The 17,625-nt window shown below is 33.3% G+C and overlaps 1 protein-coding gene across 3 annotated transcripts in view; it reads right to left on the bottom strand.

The window, feature by feature from the left end:
* LOC111709206 (nucleolar protein 4) overlaps positions 1-17,625 on the bottom strand; it is a 55,029-nt gene that overhangs the window by 16,267 nt on the left and 21,137 nt on the right. For all 3 annotated transcript variants that reach the window (XR_002766812.1, XR_002766813.1, XM_023482824.1), the window contains exons 8-12: positions 3,275-3,348; positions 3,109-3,154; positions 1,931-2,092; positions 1,190-1,267; positions 706-960 (exon numbers count right to left, since the gene is read on the bottom strand). Coding sequence is in view for 1 of the 3 variants with exons in the window: in XM_023482824.1 (XP_023338592.1) it covers positions 706-960; positions 1,190-1,267; positions 1,931-2,092; positions 3,109-3,154; positions 3,275-3,348 (615 nt within the window). In the remaining 2 variants the exon portion in view is untranslated. The remainder of the gene's footprint in view (positions 1-705; positions 961-1,189; positions 1,268-1,930; positions 2,093-3,108; positions 3,155-3,274; positions 3,349-17,625) is intronic.

Genomic DNA, 17,625 nt, shown 5'->3' with positions numbered 1-17,625 from the left:
CTGTGATATTTTTTTTTGATAATTAATAATAATAATAATTAATAATTAATAATAATTGATATAGATGATGAAAATAGATGAAACATTTTTTCAGAAAAAGTATTCTATTTTGTATGTTTTATTTTTCCTAGTGAGTGAAATTTAAATACTTATTCTTGTCTTTTATTGAGCGTTAACACACAGGGTTACCAACAAAACATAAGACTTCAGAGACGAAAGTGAACGGAGCTTATTTTATAATAATTCATGGTGTAAATTTGTTTCTCTCTTAGCCTAACTATTAATAAACTACATAAAAAGCAGAAAGTCAAGTTTAACCTTCAAATTATTAAATTTTTAGATTTATTTAATACAATACCTTTAAAGGGACTATAATCGCAATTTCAATTGACAATGCCCGATTCACAACGGTACCCTTAAAAGCTTTGTTTGATCAAGTGTAAATTATATATCAAAGTTTTTATTTTGAAAACTAATTATTTTCAATTGTAATTCCTCTACGAAAGTGACTTTCGCATTTCTACAGTGCAGGAATTATAGTCATTACTTTAAACCTTAAAAAACGACCATATCTTCCACATTATTGATCAGATAAAGGTCTCAGGGGGCTGTTGTGAATCAGTCACCGTAATCTATGCATAAAGGGTCACTTGAAATTTCGCTTACAATCTCTTTAAGTTGTAAGAATATTGATCAGAATCTTACCTTGAGTCGTTTAAGATATGTTGATGTGATCGGTAGACTGAGATCAATCTCCAGGTTGTCAGGGGAGGGGGAGGGGGGGAAGATGGAGGTGTTGGGGTACACTGCCGAGGGGTGGAAGAAGGAAGATGAGGGAGGGAAGGTAGGAGAGTTGGAAAACATCTGGGTCGAGGGAGGGAAGGCAGATGAGGAGGGGAATACAGAGGGCGAGGGTGGAAAAAGTCGTGGGCTAGAGAAAGACTGTAGCGCATTTATCGCCTAAAACCAAAATTTAGTATTAACGTATAGCTTCGGTAAAATCTTAGTTAAACCATCACATTTTTTTTTTCTTTAAAAAATAGCGTCGATGTAACAACACAATATAAACTAGACAGTAAAAGAAAGTCAAATTTATGCGACACTACTGATACGACTTTGTGACCTCCTAGCTTCTCTAGTTTTGATTTTAAGTATTAGTTATGAGTTTGACGTGGTATATGACACATACCTGGGCATAAGCGATTGCATGCGCATGCGCGGCCGCCGTGCTCTGATCTCCAAACTCTCCAGTCTTTGATCCAAGATTCTGAAAATTGAAAATATAAACAACAACTTTTTTATTGTTAATCCATTGAAAAATCAAATAATCTGTCTTCGTTTTCCGACAGATTAGGCTAAATCAATTCCTTTCTGGATATCTCCAAAGGTCCAAGTGACATAGGCACTTTATCACTTAATCAAAGGTTTCCAGTGTAGATTTAGGCACTGAAGTAAATTGGTAGGCTTTTATATAAATACAATGAAGACGACCTTTCTTTTCAAATCCTGATTTCTAACAAGCTTTTATCAAATTACAATTTTACAAGTAAACAAAGAAAAACTGTTCTTACCAGCTTCTCTTTGTTTCCATGCTATACATGTATATCCATGCTGTTAGAAAGCTTAGTTGAAATCAAAAATTGAAATCTAAAGTCGTCTTCATTATATTGATATACATGACGATGACTGTAACTTAATACAAAAGTTCCGATCTGAGAATAAATTAGGGTTTCCAACGCAAGTGGATTTTACTTGCGCACAATTGCAAACACTGTAAACTTTGCGCAAATCCGCAAAACTCCGTGCAATTCCGTACAACTCTGCGCAATTTAAGAACAGTTGCGCGCAATTATGAGCTATTCCGCGCAATTCCGCGCAATGGAATTCCGATTGGAAACCCTAGAATAAATTGAAGACAAGCATGTCTTACTTGATATGTTTGTTGATTGTTTCCTCCTTTTCTAGGTGAATAAGGAGACTCTAGTTGTCTGGTAGGAGAACATGATATCTTAAAGGATTGAGCTCCTGTACTGAAGATGGTACCCGGAGAACAGTTCACAGGTTGAGGGGTGCTCATCCGTTCTTGCTCCTCCTATAGGCCAGAGTTAACATTTAATCTCTTTTTGTTTTTAATGATTTAAACTGAAAACAGTCAGACATGGCATTCTAACTAAAAAACTTCAAGAAATTTGGTATTTTGATATTTTCACCAAAACTTGACAGTTGGTTAGTCTATATTCATTATGTGTGTAGCTTCTGTAATGCAAAATTAACTAGCTAGTTCAAACTGCTTGGAAATAAAAAACTTTTAATATTTGGCAATTTTTTCTTGAAATTGTTGATTCCACAAGCACGTTAATTTTTTTTGCAACTTCAACCCTTTACAACTGCCATCTCAAAATGATTAAACGTTTCAATTTAAGATTATCTGTACAGTGGATTAAAATGTATTTCAATAATATTTGCAAGAGTACAAACTGAATTTCCCACAAGTATAATCGCAATTTTCTAGAATATTTGGATCAATGAAACTTGAAACTTTTCTCTCAATTCACTCAAACCATACTATGAGAAATTGCCAGTGAGCCAGAGTTTCAATATTATCCAGAAATTGAAACCAACAAACGCAAAAACGCCACTATTTTTTGTTTCAAAACACATATTTACGAAACATTTTTACCGAGAAAATCTTCGACATTTATTATTTTTCGAAATGCGTCAGTTCATTGAAAAAAATCCGCGAAAATTTGAGAACGATTTTAAATGGCGAATTTCAGAATTATTAACAAGAAATGGGACACGAAGTGCCCTAATATCGTCTTAAAGGATACCTTTAAAACAGAAGCTCCAAACTTATGTACAGTGAGACCCATAAAACTAGGTGATAGGAAGACGACGGGCAGAATTCAGTTATGATTTAGAATAGTCCAATCAACATTAAATGCATAAAACTGTTCTGTGTACAGTCCTAACTATTTGCTTTTTAACAACATCAAAGACGTGTAAAACGTTTTAATGTCGTCTTCATATTCAACCATTTCACGAGTCTAATAGTAAACTTCCTGCAAGATGAAAAATTATGAGGTTTAAGTCAACTTTAACCCTTTCCTGATTTGGTCGAATATTTGTGTCCAGGGTGGGCACAGGCTGCTTCCTGTAAATTGTTAATTGTTAAGACCAATGCAACAAAAAAGATCAAAAAAGTTTTTAAAATAAACATACCAATGATACCCATCATTGGTTTCTTATTCCACAAAGTGTTAAAAAAGCTAACCTCTGGCATTCAGTGCAGTATAGAAGAAATCTAGATACAGCTTCTCTAGGTATAAAAGCATACTGGTCCGCAACCTGGAATATATTATATAAGAGAATAAACAAACCAGAGAAAAGAACGCCCAGAGTGGGTTCCCTAAAACAGTAAATATTGCTGACCTGAAAGCAAAAGATTACAAAAAACTAAGATTTTGCAATATCCAACTCCAAAACTAATTATTTTAGTGGTTAATTGGTCTTGGAGTATTTTAATTTTTGTCATTTTTTACACTTTTGTCATTATTTTACATTTTTGTCATTATTTTACATTTTTTGTCATTATTTTAATTATCCTTTTTAACCACCAATTTTACAAAGGCAGGAACGTAAAGAATTCAGGACGAGTTGTTTTCTAATGAATGAAATAACAAATGCAGCTTTTTATACATCATCCACTACTCACCATACTGTCTAAGCAGTAACACAAGAATTGGAAGATCTATCTAGTGTAGTGTATACATTGGGTTGATTGGATATCGGATTTTACATCAAAAATATCAACATCACTGAAAACTCCGGTTTTCAATTTCAAAATAAAAACTTACAAAATATTTCTATTTAACTGGGATCGAAGTTGAAAACCGTCTGACTATTGAACCAGAGGAAATCTAAATCACAGTTTCATTTCTTTTTTTAAAAAACCAAAGACAAGTCATGCATTCTTCATGAGACAAAGCTTTAAAGTACCGTTGTGAATCTGACATGACACTTGATATATTGAAGATCCCTTACAAGTTCGTTTACAGTCCCTTTGAATAATAAAAAAATGAATCTCAGAAAAAGTACCCCCATCATTCCTTTGCCTAATTACCCGGATAATGTATCTATTACGAGAATATATTGTTGAGATTAGAACATAGGAAATCTAAAAGATTACCCATGCAAGATTAAAAGGTTGATAAGTTTTTTTTTATCAAAAATTGTATTTTTAGTTTTTTTTTAAGGGTTGAAAAGGGGTCAACTTGTCTTATGCTAGCCACAAAATTTCAATCCAAATTTGATACCACAATTTAAATTTTTTTGTTAATTTTATCCCTTAATAAATAGGCACCGTTTTAAAAGCTTATTTGTGATCATTTGTGATCTAATGCCGCGGCTAATTTGTGCGTTAATGAATCGAACATTTTTATCAGTGTTCTATAATATAGAGCTGTTTGACAACTGTTCTGTGTGGTCCAGGGCTTTTTATTTATCTTTACAAAAATACATGATACAGAATTTTGATTCTTTTACAGTAAATAACAAAGGTATGAAAAAATACAATTATGAGATTGACATATGAAATCAGGAAAAATTGATTTTCAATTTTTGAAATTAATAATCTTAGAAAATCAATAGGATGTTCTAAAAACCCCTATCTAGACGGTTTGTTTACTTCTATAGAAAAATCTCAAGACTATATATCACTGAATCTGTAATAAAATATTTATATTCTATGAGAGTATTCCTAATAATAAGAATAAATGTATATTTGTATTCCACAGGAGAATAAACCTGCATGCCTCCAACTATATTTATAGGTTTTAGGTACAATCAACATATGATTCATGCGCTAACAATCTAAAAATTAAAAATGATAGAGCTCTTCTAATCAGGTTTAACTGATTTTAATCCTTTTAGTATTTCATTACGCAATCAACTTTTTCAGAGAAAACTTAGTTTCCAGGCAAAGCTGGGTGCCCCAGCTAGTTTTAGATAATACAGCTTCTCATTGTATTCTAGATATTGCAGCTCCTCCTTGTTTTCCAGATATTGCAGCTCCTCCTTGTATTCCAGATAATACAGCACTTCTTTGTATACTAGATATTGCAGCTCCTCCTTGTATTCCAGATATTGCAGCTCCTCCTTGTATTCCAGATAATACAGCACTTCTTTGTATTCTAGATATTGCAGCTCCTCCTTGAATTCTAGATATTGCAGCTCCGCAGCTTGTATTCTAGATATTGCAGCTCCAGAGCTTGTATTCTAGATATTGCAGCTTATCCTCGTATTCTAGATATTGCAGCTCCTTCTAATATTCTATATATTTTAGCTGTGCAGCTTGTATTCTAAATATTGCAGCTCCTCCTTTTATTCCAGATAATACAGCTCTTCTTTGTATTCTAGATATTGCCGCTCCACCTTGTATTCTAGATATTGCAGCTCCAGAGCTTGTATTCTAGATATTGCAGCTCATCCTCGTATTCTAGATATTGCAGCTCCTTCTAATATTCTACATATTGTAGCTTCGCAGCTTGTATACTAAATATTGCAGCTCCTCCTTGTATTCTAGATAATGCAGCTCATCCTTGTATTCTAGATATTGCAGCTCATCCTTGTATTCTAGATATGGCAGCTCCTCCTTGTATTCTAGATATTGCAACTCCTCCGGGTTTTCTAGATATTGTAGCTCCTTCTTGTATTCTAGAAAATGCAGCTCCTTCTTTTATTTTATATATCGGAGCTCATCCTTGTGTTGTAGACATTGTAGCTCCTCCTTGCATTCTAGATAATGCAGCTCCTTCTTGTATTCTATATAACGCAGCTCCTCCATGCATTGTAGATATTGTAGCTCCTCCTTGTATTCTAGATAATGCAGCTCCTCCAATTGTATTCTATATAACGCAGCTCCTCCATGTATTGTAGATATTGAAGCTCCTCCCTGTATTCTAGATAATGCAGCTCCTCCTTGTATTCTATATGTAGCACTCCCAGCTCCTCCTTGTATTCTAGATAATGCAGCTCCTCTTTTTATTCTATATATCGCATTCGCAGCTCCTCCTTGTATTCTAGATAATGCAGCTCCTCCTTGTATTCTATATAACGCAGCTCCTCCATGTATTGTAGATATTGTAGCTCCTCCTTGTATTCTAGATAATGCAGCTCCTCCTTTATTCCATATAACGCAGCTCCTCCATGTATTGTAGATATTGAAGCTCCTCCCTGTATTCTAGATAATGCAGCTCCTTCTTGTATTCTATATGTAGCATTCGCAGCTCCTCTTGTATTCTAGATACTGCAGCTCCTGTTCTGCTCAGTGCCGAGCTAGAAATCTATTCCAGGTAAATTAAAATCTCCCAACCTCGTATTTTTCTCTCAACTTTAACCGGTCTCTAGGGGCTCTTTACCCGGCCATATTGATATAATTTTAAATATGACTTTTATTCATTTATCAGTCACAACCCTTCATTCATTCTCTCCTTCGATCCTTCCTACTATACCACCCCCCTCCCCTCTACCTCCAATCTACCTGCTCCCCCACTTCCTTCTTCTCCCACCTTCTTCTCTGAAATTGTCCAAGAGGAAATACTGGAAAAATCTTGGTTGTCCTGGAGCAGCCCTGGAGGCCACACTCCCCTTCCCGCCAACCCCACCCTCCCCGCACTGCCCCTCACACCCAGATGAGGGCAATTTCCGAAGACTACAGCCTGTTGCACGGCCTCAGCTTTATACATACCCTAGATGATTAGTTGGTAGAAAGCGTATTATCTAAACTAACTTTTAGTGCGCTTCGCGTAACAATTTTAGCTTTTAAGTAAATTGATTTTCAAGTCACCATGTGTTTCATCGTACATCTTAAAACTAAAAATTTATTTCAATTTTGACCTACCATAAACCTTTCCTGGGGTCATTACAAAAAAACAAAATTGGGCCCAATCAGCTCAGCAGTTTTTTCGTTTATTTGGCCACACACAAACCATGGCACAAATGCAAGCCTTGAGTATATAAAAGAAAAGTCATACATAGGATTATTCATTATTAAATATATACAATTCATGTTTGTCTTGAATTATTCATTTGCTTGTTTGGTATGTTTAAATTGAGCTCAACAACGGCCAAATTTAGTTGAAATGAAGGAAAAAACATTTATAAAACTTTTTAAAAAATAAAAAAAATTAAATCTTAATTCACCTAGGCTATAATATCTAGACTATACAGTTTGTAGAGATTAAAACTTAACCTTTAAATGGACACCCAACCCTACTTTATACATTTTTTGTACATACAGGGTGTCCGATTAATTCTGACAATTTTTAAACAGCTTTGTCTATGTCATTTTTTGGAATTTTAAAATATGTAAAAAGATTTGAACAACTGTAATATGAACGTTTTGCAATATAACAAAACTATCCGCAACATATGTATTGCAGAAAAAAAAACAAAAATTCAGTTTTCCTTTACACCAGTCTTTCGATACAACGTTTCACACACAGTTTTACCTCTCTTTAAATAGACGGGGTAGTTGAATAATGTATTTAAAAAAATTGCGGTCATTTTTAACACTTGCTAAAGAAAAAGAAGTTTATCCAGTTATAAAACAAACGTGCATATTTTGATTACTCACATTTTTTTTAGTCTCTAGAGTCCATAGGGACTCTAGGATGGACTCTAGGGACTCTAGGGACTCTAGGAACTCTAGAGAGTCTAAGAATCTATGGACTCCAGGTACTCCAGGGACTGTAGGACATTGAGGACTCTCAGGACTCTATGGGTTGCAGGAAATGTAGAGTGTAGAGTGTAGAGTGTAGAAATTCTAGGGGCTCTAGGAACTCTAGGACTCTAGGGGCTCTAGGGACTCTAGGACTGTAGGAACTGAAGAGACTGTATATACTCTATGAACTCTAGGGACTCTATAATCTCTTGGGACTCTTGGATACAATGAACTAGAGGGACTTTAGGTACTCAAGGGACTAGTCCAGACACTCTAGGGACTTAAAGGACTAGTCCAGGCACTCTAGGGACTTAAAGGACTAGTCTAGGTACTCTAAGTTCTCTATTTTACACCAAAGAATCACTTAAAGAACACTTTTTTATAAGTTATCAAGAAATGAGTTATTATATTTTAGGTACAAATAGTTATATATATTGCATAAAAATCTATCAATTTTCTCACATTTCGGTAAAGAAATAAAAAGGTTTCGATAACTATATGTTAATTTTTCATATTTATTAATAAAGATTTAATAGCTGAAACAAACCATGAAAACTAAAAAAGTTGTAGCAAAATGTCAACCAATGCAAATATTAATCTATTCCCTATGCAGTAAATTTATGCTTATAAATGTTGCAAAAAACATTAATTAAAATAAAAGGCGGGAATATATTTTCTGTAAACTTGTATTTTTAGTTGATTAGTTGAGAGGTCTCAGCTACTCAGAGGGGAATAAAACGGACATTTACTAATACACTCTACAGAATATGTATACAAAACATTTAAAATAGACGAAATAACCCCCCCCCCCTTATGGAAAAAAAGATTAAATTTTATATTGTTGAATAGTATAGTTTTTAATAGAAACATGCTGTGAAATTAATAAATTCAGAAATAATAGAAAGATTCAATTTTTAAATCGTCCGGTGAACATAAAACAGCAATTGTAAACTGTAAATTTACAGAAATTACAAACTGTAAATTTACAAAGGTCTATTAAATACACACTACAAATCAAGTTTTCTTAACTGTCGTCTTTATATTTTGCAGTATTGTGAGATACTGTATTATAATAGAATGTAAAGGAATACAGATATATACTGTAATTTGACCAGATTTGTGCGTATGGTATTAAATTGTCGATACTTCATCCCCCCTGGCTTTAGTAGGGATATACAAGTTAATCATCTCATTTCCAGACCTTATAGGAAACAATATACATACATACATACAGGGTTACCCACAAAGGATGAGATTTTAAGGACGACTGTGCGGAATTTATTCAGTCTTTTATTCTCATATTCTTGGCTCCCTCTGTAACTGTTAATTTTTTTCTTTGGATCCGATCATTTATTATTTGATCACTTAAAAACTATGTACAATTCAGAAACCAAAGTTCTGTCATCAGATCGTTATATTTAAAGATGTTTAGGTCGTCATTAAGTCTCATCCTTAGTGGAAAATCCTGTAGTACACAGGACACATACCATAAACCGACATAAACAAGATTTATCTGTAGGGATCAGATTCAATGAATAACGAGCCATGGTTGAACCGCAGAGACTAGGTTTAACCACTTCTTAATTACCTTGGCCCTGCACGCGCGTTCAAAAGAAGCGGCTCAAACACATCCACACGCAGTTAAAGGGACCGTTCACTCATTTAGGTATTGTCATGGTAAATTAAACAATTGGTATTAGTCTTACTTTCAAAGACAACTGTGGCGGGAGAAAAATCCGATTTTTCGTTCAGAATTCGAGCGCAAAGGGGCGGTCCAAGACCAATACTAATCAATAGCTAATAAGCTAATTAGTTAACCCCAAAATTACCCAAATAAGTGAACGGTCCCAATCTAAATATGCCTTGCTAATTATAAAATCTGGCCCATAGAATAAGAATAAAGGGAAATGGCGCTGGTCTGGCATGAGAAAGCCAGTCGCAGTGCTTCGCAGATGAGTTAGTTATTTCACACGCACAGTTTTTCGGTACAGACAAACAACATGACTACAGTCAAGGAAATTGCAAAATAATGTCGTCTTCGCTGTTCTACTATACTATTTTGTTAAATCCCGAACAAAACACAAAGCTTGTTTTAAATCTGCTTAGTTTTCTATTTTCTGCTTTAAATTCTTTATACCCTTCAAATATCCTCTTTATATCTTCTTTATCCTTCTCAATAAGTTCTCAATAATCACCAAAAATCTCATTGAATTCTTAATATTAAACACTTATGTGATATTCTACTTTTTCCTTCTAATTTATAGGTCCTGTTGGGGGGGGGGGGGGGGGGGCAATTTGACACCCCGCCCCTGTATTTTTTCTTGATATAAACTATATGTAATATACACATAAATTACATTTATTTTTATTAAACAATAAATAACACACAAATATGTACACTCCTAGACTGTATATACCTATAGTACACGCCTTCGGTTCGTTATTACTTACACACACTCTTTTGGTACAGACACCCATACATGACGTTTCCGCCCCCTGATCTGGCCTAAGGTAATTTTTGTTTACCTATTTAGCGTATTGCAGTTTCTAGGGAAATCTATTTCAAAACTTGGATGCAATAGTAATAGATGAAACCTTGTAAAAACTATCAAATTTAAAGAATTCCTTTTATCCTTCCACCTCCACGTGAACCAAGCTAAAAATATTCAAATATTTCTTTTATCAAATAAAGTTTTAGTTAAATATATTCTTATACTTAACGAAATATAAAAAGAAGAAAGAAACGAAAATATTTAAAAGAATCCTAGAACATTTGGATTTCAGTCAGAGAGTATGTAGAATAGGAACTATACACAGAGTTTTCACTATACCTTGTAATTAAAACTGTCACGTAAAAGTGCCATATCCGATTTACAACTGTACGCACAACATTTGTTTCTGATAAAGAATGAATGAGATATTCATGTTTTTCTCCGTGTGGTTGCTCTATAAAAGTGACTTGTGAATTTAGGAAACAGAAACAGTAGAGGAAATACTCACAAATAAACATTTTTTCAGCCAGAAAACAAAATATCTTTAAAATATTTTTGGCCAAGTAAATTTTTAACGTGTACCATTGTGAATTGAACATATTGCTTCAAAAATATAGGGTAACTTAAAATTATGTACAAAGTTTCTTCAATTTTATTTTTTACTATTAATGCTGGAAGTTTCCAGCATCTTAAAAGATATTCAACAGAACTAACTTACTCCGTGGCGTCGGGACCCAAAATTTATGCATGATTAATGCTCTCCGAGGAGATTAACACTGCAAAAGTTCCAACCACTGAGATATCTAATATTTGTATTTATATAAACATAGTTATTTGACATCAAAGGCCCCGGACCAGACGAGTCATACAAACAACATTAATTCAACTTTAACAAGTGTGGAGGGGAGGGGGGTCTTGATGCTTTAATTAAACTATAGTTTACTTTATTTTTTAGCTCCGTCCTCTCGTCGTTCTGCTGGACCCCCCCCCCCCACCTTATTATTCTAGGTAATCACTCGTTTTATAAAATGTTAAAGTTAGTTGAATATATAAACGCTGGCCGTTCAAAATATAAAGTTTCTCAAGGTTTGAAAGCACATGGGTAAAATATTCCCCAAAAAATGTCATAATCAACAAGAACACTGTGTACAATTTTTAACCCTTTTCTCGCTAAAAAAAGTTTTAGCAAATATGTAAATTATTTAAATGTTTAATGTGCCTTTAGGTTAAAGAATCTGAGATATACAGATTAAAAGTTTCACGGAATTAGAATCCTCCCGATGTTGATTTTCAATTTAATATTTCTATGGGAAATTGATAGTTTCATAAAGACTAGGAGACAACTGGGTTCGACAACATTTCAGAACAGTTTTCTTACAAAACCTTCTCGTGCTCATGTTCTAAAAATGTTCGTCTATAAAGTTGATTTACAGCTAGATATACAGCTAGATATACAGCTAGATATACAGCTAGATATACAGCTAGATATACAGCTAGATATACAGCTAGATATACAGCTAGATACACAGCTAGATATACAGCTAGATATACAGCTAGATATACAGCTAGATATACTGCTAGATATACAGCTAGATATCTAAATATACAGCTAGATATACATCTATGTATTCTGCAGATACAGTACTATGGCTGCAAGGGGCCGCATGAAGAATGTAAAATAATATTCATGGCCCAGGACACTTCTATGCATATACAGGGTGTACCATGATAAAGTACACTTCTATACATATACAGGGTGTACCAGGATAAAGTAAACTTCTATACATATACACGGTGTACCAGGATAACGTACACTATTTATTTTATTGTTAACAAGCTTTTTTAGAATTATAAGTTTACAAGTAATTAAAACGAAGCTTTTTTAATTGACAGCTTCTCTTTGTTCCCATGTTTTTTTAATATCTATGCTGTTTAAAAGCTGGATATAAATTAAAATCTTAATCGAAAGTCGTCTTCATTATATTGATATAATCACCTCCCATCGTACATATACAGAATATAAGGGTGTACCAGGATAAAGTACACTATTATCCACATACAGGGTGCACCAGGATAAAATATTTTTATAAACAGGGTGTACTAGGACACACATAGTTCCCACCAATCTGTGACTTTAACCCAATTTGACCCATTAAGTATTAAACATCAATTTCACACCTATTTCTCTTTTAAACTTTTTTGTCAATTGATGCGTTAATAATGAAAAAGTGTAAAAACTGAAAAGATAATTAATAAAATCTTAACCCTATTCCGGTTGGGGCGGGGAGGGCATATCTTGAGATTGAATTCAAATTTAAGATACTGAACGCATCCAGCCCTGGTCAGAGGACTGTACGGAATTTATTCAGCCTTACTTATGCCTTTTTTAGTTTGCTGAAACTGCAAAGGAATTGAGTCTTTGTAACAAACTCTAACTTTCTATTCCCTATATCTTTAGAAACTGATGGTGTAAACTTAATATTTTGATTTGATAGGAATAGGATTCATAGTTTGAACTGTTTAAGGTCTACGATATTGAGTTGCGAAGACATAGAGATTGGAAAATCATAGTTTGTGGCAAAGACTCTATTCCTTTGTCTCATTGCCAGCATACCATTTAATTAAAGGATAAAGTTAAGGCAAAGATTTAACCTTTTAATCAGCATACTGTACAGGTCGTTCTTTGTGAGTATTCCTGTTTATTAAAGTCTTCTTTATCTTTTCTTTACAAAGATGCAAAATTTGTGTATAAGAAGAGTGTTGACTGTTGAGTGTTCATTAAAAAGATCTTATTATATCTAACTTTATGAACTGTAAACCAAAAGTTTGATTAAAAGTAAACATGAAGCTTATTCAGTTAATATTCATTTATCTAAAACTAATATCAAAATGTAAAAGCTTTAAGACGTTTTAATAAAGAAATTAGGGTTTCCTTTGTTACTTTTACTTAATTTAAATCAAAAAAGGGAAATAATAAATAATCTTGAGAACATTTTTACTCTTAAAAGTTTTTTATTCTTTTATGCTTTTTATATTTCTTTACGAAAAGTTTAAAAAATTGTTGAGCAATAATTTACGCTTATTGACACCCTCACCTAAAACATATAGTCATATAAACCGGATGTCCGGATGTCCTGGAATTCTGCATTTTTGCACATCCCCTTTTTTTGCACACACATATCATGCATTCCACAGTGATTTTATGGTATTTACTTTCTGGTACTTTGCAAGTTTTCATACTCGTTAAGTGTGATGACTTTTTATTTTACACGTTTTTTATTCCATTTGGAACCTGCAGCAGCCTGCAGGCTGCAGCCTTGCAGGTAGAAGATATAGGAATAGGAATATATCTGTATAAGCAATATTAAACACAAGTCTCTGGAAACTCAAATTTTTTCCCTTTTCTCTGCTCTGCACTGCTCTGCACTGCTCTGCACTGCTCTGCACTGCTCTGCACTGCTCTACACTGCTCTGCACTGCACTGCTCTACACTACTCTGCACTGCTCTGCTATGCGCTGCTCTGCTCTGCTCTGCACTTCTCTGCTCTGCTCTGCCCTTTTCTGCTCTGTTCTGCTATGCTTTGCTCTGTTATGTCATGCTCTGCTCTGCTTGGTTCCAGGATCAAAGATAGTTTCAAGTTTCCCGAGGAAGGATTTTAAGGAAAAATAAGAAAATCTACAAACAATCTTCTTTCCTCTCTTTAAATAAAATAAGTTTATAAGAAAAGGATGCATCAAGGGAAACTAACTAAAGCTAAGAACATCACGACAAACTAATATAAATTGAAAGTAAGGTATGGACATGTTTTCATTAATTACCCCCACGGTAAACTGTAGGGTCAATTTTAATTCGACCCAGCCCGACCCGTTTTACCGATCTAATGACACCTACATGTACCGGCCCAACCCTTTCCTAGGTTGCCCGGTTTCAACTATAATGGCGCGGCCAGACTTTTTGCACTACCCTGCCAATGATAAGCTATATTTGACCTTTTTATGTGCTTCTAATATTGAAGTGCTATTGAGAAAAACAAAAATGCTTTCTTTGCTTTCATGCCTTCATCCGAATAAATTTCCTTCTTTCATACTTGTGCGTAAAATGAAAACTAGAGAAAGTACGAGTTCCCAATGACGTATCAATTTATATCGCATGAATTACAACTTCTTCTTATGTCTAATTTTAAGTGACATATTTTTATATCTATTAATAACGATCTATGTCTATTAATAACGATCTATATCTATTAATAACGATCTATGTCTATTAATAACGATCTATGTCTATTAATAACGATCTATGTAAATTAATAACGATCTATATCAATTAATAACGATCTATGTCCCTTAATAACGATCTATGTCTATTAATAACAACCTATGTCTATTAATAACGATCTATGTCTATTAATAACGATCTATATATATTAATAACGATCTATATCTATCTGTAACCAATATGAACATTATCGGAAGAACATTAAAGTAAAGGTCTGCTATATTACAAGCAAAAACCTTCTACGATATGGATCTAGAATTAACCGTATTAAAAGTTTTTTTTTTACACAATTTATATTTTTTATTTATCTCTTTATCTTTGCAATCTGGTGATAGAAAACTTTAATGTATCAACATATTTACTCTCACAGAAATATCGAAGATCTCAAAATACACATAAGACATACATAAACTAATTAGATTCCTCTTTAATATCTTTTTGTGCAAAGGATAAGTTTCGAACTTTATTTTAGGGATCAATTATTTAACCTCAAACTTTAAAGTGTCCACTTTGGATATCGAGATCAACCGTTCAAGATTACTTCAGGATGCAACGATATGAGGATGTTTAACTACAGTTTCGATACATCTGTCTAAAAGGTGACAATCAGATTAACTCATTCCTGGCATTCAAAAGTTCCAAGCTCGGATTTTCCTCCTTATAACCATTCCTTTCAAGTTTCAACCCGTTGAGAAATAGAGAGATAAACTGGCTGTATTGGGTATAGTCAATATAATGAACTTATGCATATAGTTACTTTGAATCTAATTAGACTTAATCATATTCTTCAATCTTACAATTAACTTATATTACACATTTATAGATGTCTCACGCACTTCTGACCCTTCAGTAAAAGTAAATTCAACCTATTGAGTGTCTGCTTTTTTCACCCAATTTTCGGGCGATACAGTACCAACTGGGACCGGAAAAAGTTGACCTGGCTCGGAAATTCAAATGTACTCGCGGCTGCCCCTGGTCTACTTATATTTCTCAAGTATGATTTGTTATGTTGTTATCAATTAAAACGTCATTTCTCTTTGCGATGCTTGATTGAACTTTTTATTGCATGTAATTCAATTTGATTATCATGTCCAATAACATGAATCAAGCAAAATTACTGTCCGATTATTTAAAGCTTGGTTCATAATCTTTTCATTTAAATTCTACAATACAAAGAAAGATATAGAAAGTTATAGTAAAAGAACAACCTCACGTTAAATTGGCATGAAAATTTCTTTCAAATAATAGAACATTGTTATAATAATATTCATAATTTACGAAAAGGAAAGTATATAATTAAAATAATCTAAAAGATAAGTGGATTATCTAGGACCTGCCCTAAGTGTAAATATTTGAATTGTCCGGATGGGCTAAATAGAAAAATAGTAAAAAAGGGCTGGCTAGGGAAATATGGTATAAATTTTTTCCAAATACATAGAATTGTATTTTATTTTAACTAGCTTGAGAACCTGGCCAGGATGGGCTAAAAAGAAAAATAATGAAAAAAAAAGGCTGGCTAGGGAAAGGAATTGAGTCTTTTGAACAAAATCAAATATTTAAACCTCAATATCTTTAGAACCCGAGATTTTAAACCTTTGATATTTCAAATTATTTCAGATTATTTGATTTAACAAAATTCATAGTTTGAAATATCTAAGGTCTGCAACATTTGGTTCCAAAGATAAAGTGATTATAAAATCAGAGTTTGTGGCAAAAATTCAATTCCTTTGCTTTTATTTTTTTTCCAGAATTCAAAAAAATAATTGTATTATATTTTAACAAGCTTGGGCACCCTGCTTTGCATGGCCAGGATGGGCTAAATAGAAAAAAAAAATAAAAAAAGGCTGGCTAGGGAAATATGGTATTATTTTTTTCTCCAGATACATAGAATTGTATAATAATTTTACTAGCTTGAGAACCAGGCCAGGATGGGCTAAATAGAAAAATAATGAAAAAAAGGCTTGCTAGGGAAATTTGCTTTTATTTTTTTCCCGAATTCATAAAAATAATTGTATTATATTTTAACTAGCTTGGGAACCCAGCTTTGCCTGGCCAGGATGGGCTAAATAGAAAAAAAAATAAAAAAGGGCTGGCTAGGGAAATGTGCTATTATTTTTTTCCGAATACATAAAGAAATGGTATTATATTTTAACTAGCTTGGGAACCCAACTTTGTCTGGTCTGGATGGTCTGACTAGAAATAATTAAGAAAAGGGGGCTAGGGAAATATGGTGTACTTATTTTTTTTCGAATATCTTCATAAAAAGAATTGTATTATATTTAAAATGTTATCCCCCCCCCTCCGACTGTTGTTGTATAAGTGACGTGGGGGGGGGGGGGAAGATTTGTATTCCTAGGGAACATTTTATGTTAATTTTGTCAGGTTAATGTTTTAATTTTCAGGGAAACCAATTCAGTTAAACATTAAATAGTCTCGCGTCAATATATCATTATAAAAATACTTTATTTTTTATCTATATATATATAGTTTCCTTGCTTGAACTCTCTTTGAATCCCAAAAAAATGTCAAAATGGATGAACTGATTGTACACAACTTGGTGGACGAGAATTCGCACGAATTCAGGCAAAAAATTTAAAATGATCACTTCGAATTTGATTAGTTAATTGAAGCAAGAAAAAGTATTTTGGGTTTTATTCTCATCTCTATGTTGCCGTTGTCAGACATTCTTTGAACTGAGTTCTAATAAAATTAAACATTTGTCTAAAAATCTAAATTTCAAATTCTTAGGATGACAAAGTCCTAAGATTAGTCACACTATTAAATGTTTTTAAATGAATACAAAGCAAAAAAGGTTCTTTGATTGGACAAAACTAAGGTAAAAAGCAAAAATAGAAAATTCAGTTTCTAAATCCTCCTTGAAAGATTTAGCACTAGCATGGGATAATATAATTCCAGCTTCGAATCCACAATAATATGAATATTCTAGTGGTGTATGGAGCTTTTAAAGAAATTCTATATTTAAATCTAAACTGTGACAAGAAAAGGAAAAAATATTTCGAACTTTGTTTTAGCTTTATCTTCATTCAACTTTATTGGAATAAGATTTGTAAACCTTGTTCATTTTACGAGAATCAATTATTTTACTATCCTTTACTCCATACATATTTTACCAT

Source organism: Eurytemora carolleeae, unplaced genomic scaffold, assembly GCF_000591075.1.
Source record: "Eurytemora carolleeae unplaced genomic scaffold, Eaff_2.0 scaffold42, whole genome shotgun sequence".
NCBI lineage: Eukaryota > Metazoa > Arthropoda > Copepoda > Calanoida > Temoridae > Eurytemora > Eurytemora carolleeae.
Note: the sequence above shows the minus strand (reverse complement) of the source record. Positions and strands in the feature narration are given on the sequence as shown.